Source organism: Falco rusticolus, chromosome 6 (genome assembly GCF_015220075.1).
Source record: "Falco rusticolus isolate bFalRus1 chromosome 6, bFalRus1.pri, whole genome shotgun sequence".
Classification (NCBI taxonomy): Eukaryota; Metazoa; Chordata; class Aves; order Falconiformes; family Falconidae; genus Falco; species Falco rusticolus.
Window position 1 is genome coordinate 90,798,226 of NC_051192.1, and position 17,375 is coordinate 90,815,600.

The 17,375-nt window shown below is 42.1% G+C and overlaps 1 protein-coding gene across 2 annotated transcripts in view; it reads right to left on the minus strand.

Moving 5' to 3' along the window:
- The window catches only part of PNISR (PNN interacting serine and arginine rich protein), a 28,465-nt gene extending 12,188 nt beyond the window's left edge, over window positions 1-16,277 (minus strand). For both annotated transcript variants that reach the window (XM_037390837.1, XM_037390836.1), the window contains exons 1-3: window positions 16,130-16,277; window positions 3,238-3,356; window positions 1,799-1,984 (exon numbers count right to left, since the gene is read on the minus strand). In XM_037390837.1, the coding sequence (XP_037246734.1) occupies window positions 1,799-1,984; window positions 3,238-3,325 (274 nt within the window). In that variant the 5' untranslated portion in view covers window positions 3,326-3,356; window positions 16,130-16,277. The remainder of the gene's footprint in view (window positions 1-1,798; window positions 1,985-3,237; window positions 3,357-16,129) is intronic.
- Between the last annotated feature and the right edge of the window lie 1,098 nt (window positions 16,278-17,375).

Here is a 17,375-nt window from a genome sequence, read left to right on the forward strand (position 1 = left end):
TTTCAGATTGCCATTTTGCTTTTTATTAGTGGTGCATAAAGGACTTTTGGATCCAAAAAGAAACTTGGAAGGATATGGAGAAAGATGAAGCTCTGTAGAAACAGAGTAGATATGTACAGAGAACTTTGGCTACCCATGCATGCTATGATTTAGTTTATCTGCTGTGACTACTTTTATACATTGAGAACGACACTGACCAAATTAAAGGAAGCTAGGCTGTTATCTGCATCAGCAGTCTTTATTAGTGTCCCAAAACCTGGGAAAACAACATATTCTTCGACCAATATATCCAATGATAACGAAAAGCATTGGTACATTGTTTCTTGTTAACAAAAAGGTGTTACATTACTCTTACTCCTAGACCTAAGATGTTTTCCTGTTCTGTATTTTCTAGGTGAGCTTGGGCACCAAACATTTATAAATATCAGCAAAATGTTTTCCTCACTTTCACCATTCTGTGATGACTTGCTACAACCACCATTTATGATATTAGTTCACCTCACAGACAAAAAAGTGTAAGAGGAAGAACTCATCACCACAGGATTATAAGAAAAACAAAGTTGTCCAGTAACGATGCAGTATTTCTGTGGAAAACCTCTACTTACTATACAGAAATACAGCTAGAATACATTCTATGTACTGTGAAATATAAAGTAAAAATTCTTACATGTGGCTAAAATAACTTAGAGCCCAGTGCAGGCAAGTGAAATCTGATGGCTACCTCCCTTTTGTTATGCAGATGTAAGAACCACCAATGACATTTAAAGCCTACTTTTATTAAACGTTGCACTTACATCTGAATAGTCACAGTGAAAACTGGAGATGTTATTCTTTCAATCACAACTAGAATCAAGCATGAAGTGCTGTCTTCACCAAGATAACAGAAGGCATGCATGCAGGCGTACTAACCACCTTGCTCACACATTTCAAACATAGTGTGGTGACATAACAAACATTTCAGAAAAATTCTTAGCCAAAAATACCCAATCTCTACCCCATGCTTATTGCCCAGCTTATTTTATATGAAGTCTTAGAAAGAAAATGAATTTTCAGCCGAAACTGAACTGTTGAGGACATTACAAAGAGCTGAAAATAATCGATACAAAAAAAAAAGCATTCCACCAGCTTTAACTGACACTAACCGAAAACTTATGCAGATGACAATCAGATACATAAGCAAAAAAGGGCAAATACTACGTATGTCAAATGTAACAAAAACATTATTTTACACACAGAATTTCGCTCATCTTTTTCATGATTTTAAGATACCTAAAGTCAGCATCTGCCAGTTACATTGTGAACTCATTCTACATGTCAAGATCATGCCAGAAGCAGGTATTACACTTCAGGAGAGGGCAACAGATGCTCTTTAATTCTGAGGCATCCTGTTGCCTTCAGTGCTGTTGTTCCTAGTGCAGTGGGATAAACAATAAAACATGTAAGATTTAAAAATAAGATCCAGGGAAATAAATATATGACTGCAATTCACACTTTACCTTCCTACAACGTTCAGGGGCAGGACAAATCTTTTGTGCATGTATATTATAAAACCAAGTTATTTATTTTATATAGAGATTACTGAGTTGTGTTATCTGACATCTGTGCCTGTACTGTTACCCATTTTGTGTAACACCTGATGGGAAAGTAGCAGCTCTGATATTCAGTTAATTAATTGATGCTATTGGAAGTTTTGCATCTTGAAACCTGAGGGACAGGGCATATTCACACCCAAAAGTGTCTGATTTAAAAAAAAAAATCATTACATGAAAAAAAGGAATTAATAGGAAGGAAAACAAACCTGGCTGCCACATTCTGTTGAAGTTGGGATCCCCCTGAAAATTATTATGGTTGTTTGTACCAGACTCTATTCCTGAAATATCCTGTCCATTTGGCATCATTCCTTGTTGTTCCACTACACTCTGTTGCCCTGAGGCTTCTCGCTGAGCAATCCATGCTTGAGCTAATGCAGCCCAGTCAATCTGGCCTAAAATAAACATAGGAAATTTAAAAGGTTAATATTCACATGTCAGAAGTTTAACACTGTTTCTCAATTACATGTCTCTTTGCTCAAGAGAAACAGCCAACGTTTACCTTCAGCAAGTACCATGAGCACCATTTAAACTCATTCACAGTGTACAGTAAACCAAACTGAAAGCAAATGTCAGTGTGCATACTTGCTGAAGTAGAGTTTCTCTGCATATGTTCAAAATGCCATAAGGCAGATTACTTTAGGTTCACATTAGCACTGAATGGGCGGTAGTAATACACTTTTCTCATAAGCGAACTAATTTTGGTATCAGCAAGAAATATATATATAGTCTTAAATTCATGAAGATTCAAGCGTAAGAAATACACAGAAACTACATTTTGGAATGTATAATCTTTGTATAACCCCTGATTTCTGGAATACTGTTTTATGTTACCAGTTCTCTCCCCCCATTTTTTCTTTACCAGCATTCCTACCAGTAAGTAAATAAATTGCACTCTCAAGACGAGGACACTAGTATGTCTTCTGCTTATTGCCAAGTCAGGCAATAAATTCTTCTAGTGAAGTTACAGAAGTTGAAGTGACAGAAAGCAATGTAAAATCAGTGTGCCTGATGACTCCGCCTGCATATTAAATACATGCCTCCACTCTCTTTATCCATTTCTGTATTTCTCTTGATACTTTTGTTGTCACCTCACTCTCAATTTACAGTATATTATGTCCTACTGTTTAAATATTTCATTTTTTGTGGTGGGGAAAAAAAATCCAAACAAGAGATCAGGATCACCATTGCTGCCATAAAACCCAAATATACTAATCTTCCAGTGAGAATTTTTCTGTGTATACATCTGCATTAGTACTTCTGCCACAAGGCACTGAATAAAAAGCTGATTTTCTCAAACAAATAAATGACTCAGCTTGGCTAAAGAACTGACAGGGATATAGATTCTGTAAAACCACATGAGGTCTAAATGTATCTAGTGATCTGTATGTCTGGTAAAATGTTGATAATTCGTCCAGGATAACTCAGGTTGCTTGCCTGTATTTTGCATATTAAATATTAACTATGTCAAAACACATCAATATATGTTTTCCATTCTTTCTAGCTGTTCAGAAAAGCATCGTAAATGTATTATCTTGAGAGCAGCTACAAAAAAAACCAACTGTCAGTCATGCTCTGTAACAAAGTTACAAAAATTCAAATGACAACAGATTAAAAAAAGAATCCACAAAGCTTTCTATATACTTACTTGGGTCTTGCTGGTGCTGAAATGACTGCATCCACTGCTGTTGGTTCAAAGGCCATTGCTGCCAAGGTTGTCCACCTTGATCCCACATCTTTTAAGTCTTTATATAGTCTATATTTCAACTAAAAATAATAGTTGTATGTTTAAATAGATGCCCATGAAATATCACATAACTGAAACTTACATAACTGCAGATATAGTTAAGCCTTGCAAAGCAAGCTGAAGCAATGCTGGCTTAATATTTTAAGCTGGAGGACATGGTTCATCCTTTAGAGTAATATCTGAAAATATTACTGTAAGATTTCAGAAGCCTAGTATGCTTTCTCTGTATTTTTGCAAGGAAATTAACTACAAAATGACGTTCAAGGAGAGATATCACAAGTTTCTAAGACAAGAACTCATCTGTCAATAAATACAATTTAAAGTAAGTAAAAATATAGAAGATATTACTTATATCCTTGACTTGTATTTTAGGGGAAAAATGTGTATTTTTCTATACAAGTGCCATGCAAGGCTGTGAAGCGAGACAAAGGAAAATCACTGAATGGTAAAACATTGTTAATGACTGCACTGGAGAACTGCACAGGTACAAGATGGTGTCCACATGCATTTTATGCACTGTAGAGGCTCATTGTAATTTCTAGGTAACATATGCCTTCAAATCTAAGAAAGAAAAAAGTATCTCCGCATAATTACACATTTACCACATGGTCCTTTAGAATTGCAAGAAACATTTTTTGGTGCCATGTTGTATATCCTCACAGAGCAGGCAGCAGCAGCCCTAGGACCTGACGGCACGGGAGCTCCACAGCCTGCTTTTACATGAAGCTCCAGGACCGGCTTTGCAAGAATTTGATGAGGCACAGCAGTCCACCAGGTAGGTATGCCTATAATGGCATACCGATTCCGGTCATTTGTACCTCCTGTGTACACCTAACCTGCTACAGACAGAGGAACAGAGAGCGGCCACCTACACTGTTCCAAACAGCTTATCTGAAGACAAAGCCTGGGCACAGTTTTGGGAACACTTCACTCCAGGAACTGTTCCCAAACACCATTATGGGTAAGACTGCACCGTGACTCCCTCTGTCCTACCCAGCCTGTTAACAACTTCTCAAGAGGCCTTCCACTCTCACTGGATACACCCTCACAGCACTCAACACATAACCCTTGATTTTATGCCATAAAAAAGTCACCCATGTAAGCTGTTTCAGACACCCCAAAAAAAAACAACACCAAACGAGAAAAATTCATTCCCTGAGGTCACAGGAGCAGCCCACAAGACCTAGTTGTGGCTCACAGCCAAGTGCAATACAGAACAGATGAACACAGCCTGTCCACTTCAGAGGAAGCTAGCTCCAAGCAGCCAGTGCCACTCGGGGGCTCAGCCAGCAACACAACCCTAACCATTCCGAGTAGGACGCATGCAGCCACACAGAGCTGGCTTTCAGTAGATGGAAGAGCAGCAATTACAGTGGATCCTGCTTGCAAAGGGATCTCCTGCTTAGTGCTTATACGTTCATACAAATAATTGCATGACTGCACAGGAAGAGAGCATCACACTACAAAAATGCACAACAAAAAATGCCGTACATAACATCATGCTGTGTTGGGTCACACAGAGATGAATGCAAGCTCATATTTTGAAAAATAAGATTTGCCAGAAGTATGCATCTGAAAAAATGTAGATCACCTTCATTTTGAGATTGAGACCACTTATATTCAAGCTAGTACAAAAATTACACATGCATGGCTTGGAAAAATTCAGTTGCAAAAGCTTGGGGGGGGGCTTTAAACAAGACCAGAGCAACTTTGGTAACAGGGGGGAGTATTGGACCAAACCTACTTTTCACTATTTTCACTATCTTTTCTTGCAAATTAAGGGGTGTGGTGTGGTGTGTGTGTGGTGTGTCCATTTCAATGATATCTTTATGATATCAAAACCTATAGTAACTGAAGTCAGTGAGCTTTTTTTTTTTACATTTTGATCTTTACCTAGAACATTAACTTTCTTATACCACTTCAGTCTGAGTGGCTAATAATGCACTTAATGCAACGTTTCACCTGGCCCTGCCATACCTAGCTCTCCAAGCATTCATATATAAATATTTCATACACTAAGCATGAAGAATTAACCTCACATACCATTTTCACCCTAAAGTAAGAAAAAGGGAACTGTTTCTTCCTAGCCTCCATTCATCTTTCCATACAGAATCCAAATTCTTTCAATTGTCAAACCTGTTTACATCTTAGAACAATATTGTTAACAACTGCAGTTCAAGTTAACCACTAGCCTTTAGAGTGCTGCACAGCCTCACAGTGCCACTCCGTTTCCAGCTGTCAAATCACACTAGCAATAATAAAAATATATTTCAGTAAAATATGGTAGCAATTTTTACCTAAATATATCATACCTTGGAAGAAGTTTGTGAAATTTCACTAAAATAAACTCAGCAAAAGATTTAGAAGATTGAATTGTTTCATCAATAATATAAGTGACACTTGGGCATATAACTGAATGCCCAAACCCCCAAATTTTCCAAGTTCCATAAGATAAATTGATATTTCTGTAAGTGTAATAATATTAAGAGCACCTCTACAAAGTCAACTGAATTGGAACCTCCTACACACAGTTTTTACTTGATAGGATTAGATGAGATTTATTTTTACTGGACTGGCTATATCTCAGTCCTAAACTCTTGGACATTACAGATTTTTACATGTTTCAGCTCACACAATTATCTTATAAGAAACTTTTGTACCTGTTAAAATGCTTATCAATTATCTGTTTCTCACAGTTTCTGCACTGAAAAAGATGTTTAGTGTTCTAGACTTTTCTTTATTCTCAGGCCCTGATCCTCACTGTGGGCAAAGCGAAACATTAGTTCAGAGTGTAAGAAGGTCTAAGCTAACAAATGCCTCCAGATGTCCTCTGTATAACCTGCCCCCAACATAGCAACTACCTTACTATTTTACAAGATGTTCAAAGAAATAAATTCAACTCTTTTTGTAGGGGAGAGAAATTATTCTGCTGCTGTATCAATTGGTATATGAAAAAGTGAGCAAGGGACACAGAATTAAATTCACAGGCAGTCAATTTAAGCAGCAGCAGCATTCATTCCCCTCCTGGCTTCCCTTTCAGCAAGTTATCACGCCCTAGAACACCAAGGCCAAGTCTGCACTCCTAAGGGAAGTGGTGCCGAAGGACTCCACCATCTGCCCATTAGAGAGCAGCAGCAACCCAAGCCACCTAGCACTCCTCCAGACTGCTCCCAAGCATGTTTTGTGTGTCAGCACAAACCTGGCACCCAGTGGGCAGTTAGGACGTGGCCATTCTGGTTTGGAAGGTCAGAGACTTTCATTCACCGCCAGCTGGCTTCAGGGCCACAGTAAAAAACCCAGTCAGGTTTTCGTTGTTAGCATACATAGCTGCTTATCCATGACTCTGCAATATAATATGGCCTAGAGTCTTCAATTTTCTCCAGAGTGATTATTTCACCTTATTATTGCTATTTTGGGGAGAGAAATCAGCTGGGAAGTGCAAAGCAAGAGGTCAAAACATGGAGTTGATTTCTATTTTGATGCACAAAAGTATGACAAGACAGCAACAACTGCGTAAAACCTTGAAGAACCTCAACATTTTATTAACGCAATTTATGACATCCAGAGCAGACTGATTTAAAATCACTGCCATTTGAAACTGCTAACTTCAGTCTGTGAACTGTATTTGAAAGCTTTAAATTCTGTATTGCATTTGTACTTTCACTGTTTTCCTGAAGAAATGTTGATTTTCATAGGCTGGCGACTATAAAACATGCTGGATTTCAAGTACACAGATTTGTTACCAAATTCAGTGTAAAAACTTTACTAATCAGAAATATGTACTCCACAAATACTTAAACAACTACATCACTTCCTTCATGCAACCGTATATGCAAACACCCTTTTTTAATTATCATATGAAAAGTGGCCAAAACTATTTCTAATTTTCTATTTATTTCAACTCATCTTTGTTGTTGTGCGATTTTTTGGACAGAAACAGGAATGGGGTATGGAAGGAACAAAATTAGCACCTTAAAATGTTTATAAAACTAACCTCAAGATACACTGACTAAAAGAGAAGACCACATTTATTCAGATTCTTTTAGTATTGGAAACTAAATGATATATTTTAATATGCACTACTCAGAGCCAGTGCACACAAGAGGTAAGGCCTCTATCTATATGGTGACCTGAAACAGCAGGACATCATTACCTTCTGTGAAACAGACTTCCCTCCCCGCTTGGGTTTCCTGCACTTTTTCCAAGTCTTCACTAAATGGTATAAAGTAAACACAAAAAAGGTATTTGATATAAAATTTCACTTACTACAAGGAGGCTACATGCATTTAAAGGTGGTTTATTGTCTTCACAAATTGTTTTGCTAAGCACTGCAGTGCTTAATGGTTTCATCCACTTTTAAGTTTCAGAGGCAAACTTGCTTTAGCTCTTTAAGTTATATTCTGAAAGATAACTAAATAAATCTTATATACAGACACATGTATTAAATGTCATGCATGTAAGCTATTTGATGTTACTCTTCTTTACATAAAAGTAACATGACTTTGTGTATCACTTGTGATACTTTGCTGAGAAGAGTATGTAAGAACTTTTCAACAGAATCCCAATATTGTCCCATCAGACATCCTGACATTTTCCTTTGCTACTGATGCTATTTCAAAGATGCCAAAAATAGAAACAGAGGAAAGTCTCACAATAATGAACAAACCAGATGTGAGTTACCAAAATCACACTTTTGAACCTCAGTCCCATAAACTAGAAAGGGCACAAACTACTTCTAAAAGAACTCACAAAACACAATGAAGAAAATGTACCCTGCTGTTAGTAATTTTAAATTCATTGCAAGGGATTCACCCCCAATACTGGGGGGGGGGGACTGAACCCAACACCAACAAACAATGCCTCTCCCCCACCAAATCAGTAACTTTAAAAAGCTTGAAACAGCTGAAATGTCTTGTACTAATATATGTGATGAGAAGCAAACATTATTTTCCTGAGACACATCAAGTAGTAATAATGGAAAAAAGAGAATCAAAGTCCTCTCCCACCTAATTAAAATCTGCATTGCCAAAACTAACTTAGGATGCTGCCACATTTATTATAAACAAGTTTTAATTTCTTACAAAGTGCCCAAATCAGCATCACCTCAAAGAAAGAGGCTTCACCTAACACAATAGACAGCTCTAAGCCTACCTCCCGCTAGTGACACAAGGCCAAATACACAACAGAGCATCCAAACCGCAGTGAAACAAGCTTTATTCTCCACTGAAGGGTGGGTGGGGAAGGAAGATGAACACTAGCTACAATCTACTAAATTCATGCATTAGCAAGACACTAACAGAAGGAGTATATCAACTGAGAAGACACTAAGACACTCTGGTTCTGATGTCACCTGTGCATACAAGAGGTTTTGAAAAGCAGAGAGATTCAAAGAACAGATCCATTTTACAGGTACCTGCCTGCAAAGGAGAATGCAGATACTACCATCCCTTACGACGATGGGTTAAGGTTCTTTTACTTAGCTATTCTGCTCCCCAATTTAACTGGACATAGCCTTTCTGCTTTCTCTCTCTAGCAAAAACAAATAAACAAAAGAACATTTATTGGTGCTTCAAGAGCTGTTCACTGATGTCAGATCACAGAACAGGAACCTGAATCTATTAAAAATCTGTTTACCAGTGAAGAAACAGAAGCCAATTCAGGATTCTTTTTGTTTTGTACTGAAATACAATCACATGAGGGAAACTGCCCATCAATTCACATTTAATTCCAGTTACATGTACTTAGATTATAAAAAGTTACTGTGGCATTTCAAAATTTTGCTATTTTTAAGAGCAAATATGTTCTGAAATATGTTCTGTTGTGTATTTAAAAAACTAAAAGATACTCCTATTCAAAGGCTGGACCTACTGAACTTTATTCAAAGACAGGATATGCTGAAGTTTTATTGTAGCAAGTTACTGGTACTAAAATGTGTCGCCTTTGAGAGGACTGCTGGTGAAAGCTCCCCTGCTGTCAATAAAAGCTGACATAGTGGCACAGATAGGACTTACCTTGTTTCCCAGCAGACAGCAACCTCTGACAGCCAACAGCACTCAAAAAAATTTAAAGCTGGTGTCAAACTCTCTACTATACTTCAGTATTTACCCAAAAAAATACTAGGTTAAGACAGAGAAAGAACAGATATTTTAAAAGGCACCTTTCCACTCCTGAACTGTGATGTGCATCTCAGCTACAGATTATATCTCAGTGTTAACCTCTTCTTTTAGGAAAAAAAGGTATTTCTTTCAACCTTCCTATCTGCAAAATAAGATACCTTCCAATACAGTTGTATGATGTGTCCAGACACACCACACGTGGTGAAAAGGATACAAATAGAAGCTACTTACCAGTAACCAGAGCTTTGAATGATAATTCATACGCTCACCTTTAAAAAACGCCCCCTAGTACTCCCTACAAAACATAGTTACCTTGAAGCAAATTACAGACCTTCACACCAACAGGAGTGCCACTGTCAAGTAGAGCATGGCTTCCTGATGATTTCCCAATGGCACACTACTTGGTGAAGGCCCCCGTACTTAGTTGTCCACCGATGTAAAAGATGGATCCATTTTTTTATACAAGGCCACCAAAAGAACTTGAGCTCTAGCAGACTCGGTCAGATTCCTCAGACAACTCCAACTCAGCAGTTTCATAGCATAAGCTCATAAAATCTGTTATCCAGTTCAACAGCGCTTGTGCAGAGGTAACTATGCTCACACTTCTCAACAATGGAGAGGAGCAGTCTCAGGCAGTGAGGCTCAGCCCTATCAATGTCAAAAGACAAAGCCCACTTGTCACTCTGGAGATGCTATCCCCTTTACACACCTTATGACACTGGCTGCAGCAGAACTGAAAAATACCAAGAAATTTCCCCTGGAAAGATAAGCAAAATCTGCCCCTAAATAAAATAGAGCTAAGAGATAATCTGAATTGCTCCAAATCATGCTGATGGCCCAAAGACAAGAAGCACTGAGACTTAGGAAACTAGCTCAGCTACAGAAAAGCATGAGGAAGACAACTACCCACCATCCCTAGTTGGCCAGACGAGTACATCTAGCAGACTCTTTCTTGCTCCTTCCAAGAACCTTCCACCACTGCAACAATATGCTTCTGCCCAGTATGAATGTCACACAACATCCAAACTATGCAAAATACCTTACAGATCAACAGCTTTTGCAGAAGAAAAGATCTGGAGATTCTGAATGGCTTGTCCCAGGAAATTCATGGAAGTGAAATAACTTGGCCATGAAAAACAAGCATTCTTTGGAAGATGAAATTAAATAGGGTTATTTGTTAGAAGCAAGATTACCTCAACTCCAAGAAATCAGAAGACAGCCTAAGACTCGGGCTGTCGCTAAGGAGGAAAGTAAAAGGCGTCTTCTGCTGTGTCAAGCTGAACAGATCAAGGTTAGGACCTCCTACATCTGACATCATCATTTGACCAGATCTCCAGCTCACAATCTAGCAGTCTGGTTTACTCAACCTTGTAGACAGGTAGACTAGACAGGTGATTCTGGAGCCTAGAGAACCAGAGCCAATAAACAAGTGCTTTCTGATGCAGAACAGAGGCTGATGCATCACCTTTCTGATGTTACTCATCATCCCTGAACAGCAGGTCCATATGTTACATGAGATGGCCCAACAAGTTCTACTTGCAATCTGAGCTCTAATACACAGCTGCAGAAGTTCTTATGGCAACCAAAGATTTTGTTTTGCAGGCCTTCCAAACAGGCATTGCATTTTAGCAGAGAAGTATCCACTATCTAAATAAGCAAAGCTGAAATCGCAGGACATCATGCATACTTTCAGAACCCTTACACAGCCAGTCTTTGGGCCCCAGTGTTTAAAGACAACACACTCTTTTTAATACTCCATTCATAGATCAGATATCTAGGTAAAAAAACAGATGTTCCATCTCTTCTAAGATAACCTGCCATTGCAGCCATGACTTCTTGACTATCTTTAGGTCTACAGAGCAGCTGGAGGGAAGGACTCCAAGAGGTAGGGAGTCCTCGTTTGTAATAAACTGCAAATACTGCTTTTGAAACAAACTAATATTAAGTAATCAGTGTCACTAGCCAGGCAATCTTTTGGCATGAGGTCAAGACAACACAAGCAGCAAAGGTACATCAGTCTCTGTTTGATGCTCTTTGTGGAATTCCTGGGCTGCAGGGAGTCATCCACGTCACACCTTGAGAAGGATCTCAAAAGCACCACATAATCTGTGGGCAGAGCTTCTCTGTCCCATATAGGTTTAGGCTATGGAGGTGGACCTAAAGGAAAATAGAGATGTTTCAGAAGCAGAGGTCCTTGAAAAGAACAGCCTGATCTCCTGATCTTTTGTGCAAGCACCTTGTTTTAATGTAAGGTTTTTTCCTTTCATTCCAGGTAGCTGATATTGACTCCATGAAGTTTTAGCACACTGACTTAAGGCTTACGGTGAATTCCCATGATGAATTTTGTGAAACCATTCAGTTGCAAATAGCATTAATCTAACCATACATTCACAACAACTGGAGCAAAAGCAGTTGTTAGAAAGACAGGAATCAGACCAATGCCACCAAGAGTTCAAGCTCAACAGTGTTGAGAGCCGTTTCCTCCCATGCCTTCCTCCCACTATGCTATTGCTTCATCAGGGTCATGGTAGCATAGACCTCACTGATGAGGCTGGAAGGACTGGGGGATAAAACCCCTAGGGATACAACCCCAACAGTTCACAGGTTTCTCCCAAGGAATTACACAGCGCAGCTCACCCATGGTATTGCTGACATCTAACTGAGCTGGAGTCCAAAGTCAATAAAGGACACACTGTGTAAACTCCAAGAGTATCTATCTCAATGTACTCCAAACCGTAAGGAAATGTAAACTGAGCACTTCTTCCATGACTGCGTCACTGGAATAAGGAATACTTTACTGTAAGAATCTGTACACAACAGGTGTGACTGAAAGGAAACATGCAAAGGAAAAATGGCCTTGCACACCCAAAGGACCTCTTCCACCAAGAAGAAAAATTTAATGCAGGAAGAGTACCACAAGAATCATCAGTTGGTGGTGTTAATGTAGGAGACCCAGGTAAGTCAGAACACCTCTGCAACTGAAAAGATTTGGGAGTATGGAAAAGCACTGCAATCTATGCACCCATGTAGGAACAAATGCTAGAAGTCACTACATAAGTGCTGCAGACACACATTCACTCAGTCAGAACAAATGTATACCATTACTCAAACTAAAACATACCAGCTTTCACTTTATTGGAGAAAAAAAAAATTAGGACTGTATTATACTCTGCTGCTGGTTAGAAAATGAAACATTTATCGGGTGAGCCAAGTTTGCAAAAAATCAGTAAAAACAGTTAAAGTAACTATCTTGACTGCTACTGTCTTTTACCCATCCCACTTTTAGTTGGCAAAACACTTCTTTCTATGCATCACTTGAGACATCACCCTAAGCTGGTACAGATATTTAATGCCCAGATACCATGCATCTGTTCTCTTCCCAAGAACCAGAAGCTACACCAATGTGCCTCCTGGGATCTGTTAGCAAGATGTCCAGTCAAAAAATGTGCAAAATCCTTCCAGGCCATTTACAGTTGTATATTAGTAGAATGCTGGAAGTCAACTTTATTACTCCACTGCATTTTTTAACATGAGAATTATTCTTTCTCAGGCTTTCCAAACACGTAACCAAGATCCAAAAGACAGAACCAGAAAAAGAACTGAAGAAAACAGCTTGTATGATATCTGCAAAGTTTTCCAGAACCTGGTTAACGCTTCAGCATGCCGGACTAATATTTACAGTGTCACCAAAATGAAGCAGGCTGAACAAAGGCCAAATTAAAAAAAAAAAAAAAGGTACTATGAAAACTTCTTCAGTGAGTCATTCAAGCAGTATAGCTTCCAAGGTTTGTTATTTTAAACTTAAATCTACATATCCACCAAGCTGAAGCCAACACTTTCAAAAGAACAAAAGGACCAGATATTGGCAACTCAGGTATCATTTGCTTTTTTTTTTTATATTACTAAGACATAAGGCCAAACACATACTTTGAGTATAATAAAGCACCAAACTGCTGCTAAAATATTTACTATACAGAAACATCATAGTAATTTTGGCAGTTTGAGTCAAAACTCTACTGGATTTGGGGGGATGGGGGCGGGGGGGAGTCTGGTCTGATTATTTTTTGCATGTAATCATTCCACTAGAAGACACAATGTGAAATTTTCAATTAGCCATGTAATGCAGCATTATTTTTTTTCTGAAGTGAACTGTCCATTTGCAACTTCCTCCTTGATGAACATGCTGTGCACAAAAAAGGAATCGTACCAATAACTAAATAAACAACTACTCCCTGCTGGTCATGAGCAGATACTACCCCCAATGATAAACAGTTATCATTTAAGGAAGAGATATCAGCTAGTGATGGAAGTAAAAACATTTAATAAAACCTACCCACAGTATTATTTCTTGCGAAAGGCAGACTTATGATCATCATTACTTCAGTCATGAGAAGGGAGACTGGACACTCCTGTCTCCATAATGTATTTCCATAATCCTGCACCTAACTGTAAACCAAACACGGTCAAGACTCCCCTCTACCACTACAGGTTATATGGTGAGTTGTCCACTAAAAAATTGCAGAATGCTAAATTTGTGGACTCTTAAGCCCTGTAATACCTCTGAGCCCCAAAGGGGATAAACCACTCTTTCAGAGCAGGAGTTTGCATGGCACATGTGACAAAAGACAACACTGGAAGTCTCTTAATGGCATAATAGCAGAGATGACACACAAGGGTCGCTGCTGCCTCAGACAAAAATCAGTGCCTGGTCTTCTGATTTGCCACTGATTTGTCGGTAATGTTAGTGACTTGTCCCTGGACAAAGCTGAGGCTCCCAGTTCCCATTGTGTTCTACAATCAGGGGGGGAGCTGCAGCATCTGTCACCTCTCCAAGGCACCATCCCTCAGCAGAGCCTGACTTTAGAATTCAAAAGGGGCTTCTTACTCCAGTTGGACTTCAGATGGACTGGCGTGTTATTTGTAACCCTGTCTTTGTAAAAAAGATGCTTGAATATTGTCTGCTGGTAGACATGCTTTATGCTTTGAAGACTACCATTCCTCATCTTTAAAATGTGGCTTACCCCTGGCCTTAAAACAAATCCTTCAGAGCATCCCTTGCTCCCTGTATCCCACGCTTTTCAATATTGTTTGCATATAAGCATTTACAAGTATAACCCTAAGAGAAGAAATGATGGGCAATCAAGGTGGCTGAATACTCTGTATAGTAATTTGTTTCAGAAACTTGGCAAATTTCAGCTGGGATAGCACACAGAATGCTGAGGGTTGGAAGGGACCTTCCAACACCATCTAGTCCAGCCCCCCTGCCACAGGCAGGGTCATCTACCACTAGACCAAGTTGCTCAAAGGCCTATCCAACCTGGCCTTGAACACTTCAGGCATCCACAATTTCTTGGGGAAACCTACTGCGCTGTCCCACCACCCTTATCATAAAAAAATTTCTTCCTTATGTCCAAGTGTAAAACCTCTTTCAGTTTATAAACAGTTGCCCCTTGTCCTGTTCCTACAGGACCTGGTAACAAGCCTGCTTCGATTTTTCTAATAAGCCTCTTTTATATATTGAAAGGCTGCAATAAGGTCTCCCTGGGGCCTCCTCTTCTCCAGGCTGAATAATACCAACTCTCTCAGCCTGTCTTCACAAGGAGAGATGCTCCAGCCCACCGACCATTTTTGTGGCCGCATCCTTAAACGTAAAGCCTAGCACATCCCATCAAAGTTTAGATCAACACTGAACTTTGAGGGATTGTCTACAGAAGTACCGAGAGTCTGTGTGGGTAAATGCTTAATGGAAAAAGGCTTGCAAACCCGTTGTCTGTTTAAGCATCCATTTAGAAACACCCTGTGTTTGCCAAGCTGCAGAACCAAGTTCAGGTATCTTACAAACGTTACTGCGTGTGATGATATTGTTAACTTCAGTTCATTGGAGCCCTCCAGTGGAACAAAGTCATGAGAATTGCCAGGAAATCCATGAAACAGCACAAACATTCCACAGAGACACTGTATCTGCAGAAGCCACAGTCAACTACGAAATCCTGGTGCACGTGTTGCTTCCTAACTAGGTTACTGGCTAAATAAGTAGACATTCTCCCCTGCGCATTAAGAGGCGTTGCTTTCCTACAACGAGCAGCGCTCCTTCAGCAGTCCGGGGTCAGCTGCGCGCTCCCGCCGCCGGCGCGCTGCGTACGTGCGCTCCTCCCGGGCCTTGCCCGGCCACCCCGCAGAGCCAACAGCACCCGCGGCCGCTTCACCCCCGGCAGAGGCGGCGCCCGGCGACCCCGGGCCCCCCGCGCGGCCCCGGGGCATGCGCACTGGCAGGTAACGGGACCCGGCCCCGGCGGACACCAGGGACCCCCAGCGAGGCGGCGGCGCATGCGCGCTGGGCGGGACGGGGTCCCGAGGGCTCCCCGGCGCCGGCCGCCACTCGTCCCCCCGCGCCCCCGCCGCGCATGCGCAGTGGGGCACCCGGGCGGCGGGGGAGGGAGGGCGAAGAGCTCGAGTCGTCCCTTTTCGTCCAGGCCAGCGATTTCCGCTGGCTGCTGCGCGGCGCCGCCGGCTCCTCACGCCCGGCCAGGAGCTGCCGCCACGCCGCCCTCACAACGCCTCCCGGTTCGACTCGCCTCGGCTGGGGGAGGAGGAGGAGCGAAGGGGAAGATCGGGTCAGCTCGACGCCCGCCGGCCCCCCGGGAGCGCTGGCGAGCGCAGCCTGCCCCGCTACTTACACTCTCCCCCGCCTCCCGCCGCAGGCGCCGCCGTTGCTACCGCTCGGCGGCCTCTTTCTCCCCTCTTTCGCTCCCCGTCTTCACGAACAAGACAATATGGCGCCTACTGGCGCTCACCCGGAAGTTAAACGCGTCACAGTGCTGACCCTTGCCTTCAACACGCGAACGCCTCTCGCCACCATCTTTGCTAAGGGTACGCGGGCAGGAGGGCGGTGCCTCCCTTCCCCCCTTCCCTCGGCGGGAAGCGGCCGCCCGCGGGCAACGCCGCGTCGCCGCCATCTTTATTGCGGGCAGCCACACAAGTTCCTGTCGCTCGCCGCTCTCCATGGCAGCCGTAGCGGGGGAGGCAGGCGGGGCCGCGCTGCTGCCAGCCTCCCCCTGCGCGGGGAGAGCGATCCCAGCCGGCAGCGCCGCCCTGCCAGCGGCCGCCGCTGAGGGGCGCTGGGGCGCCGCCCCGCAGCCTTGTGCCGCCGGCAGGGCCCTCCCCCTCCTGCTTCGCCCCACGCCCCCCTGCCGGCGCAGCGCACCGGAGGGCCCTTACGGCGGCCGCGCCGCGGGGCTGGAGCGCAGCCGGGAGCGGTGGGAAGCAGTTGGGATTCACTTTCCCCCTGCGAGCGTTACCGCGGGGGCAGCCGAGGGAGCTCACCAGCGCCGCGGGCGACCGCGAGTCAGAGGGCAGGAGCAGCGGCTGCGGCGCGGAGGCTGAAGTCCGCGGGAAGAAGTGTGTAAAGCTGCTTCGTGAGGCGGATGTAAGTCTAGGTAATGATGCTGCCTTAAAATATGTAAGTAACTTACATGTTGCGTAGCGGCAGATTGTCGTGTAAGTTAGGTCAGTGTATGCATATCTGGAGCGTTCGGGGAGCAGGACAATGCTTTAAGTAGTTTGTTCAGAATAGCCAAGTTAACTTTTACGTTGTCATGAGGTATACCTTGAATTTATCATTATATTTTTTATGTGTGAAGATAAACCAAAGTCATCATTGGTAAATAGCTCTCGTACCGACACTGGGGTTGGGTCTGTGGGCACGGGCTTGGTGGTTTCGTGGCTTTTTGCGGAAGGGATTGTCATGAGGCTGTCATCACTGCCCGCCCTGCCTTCAGCCTCACCTGATGGGAATGCCTAAAACATCCGTCATCTTCTTGATCACTGGATAAAGTAATATTAATACCCACATGGAGTAACAGAACAAATTAACTTCTATAAATCTATAGAAAATTGAAAGCTTCAAGAAACTTTACTTCACAT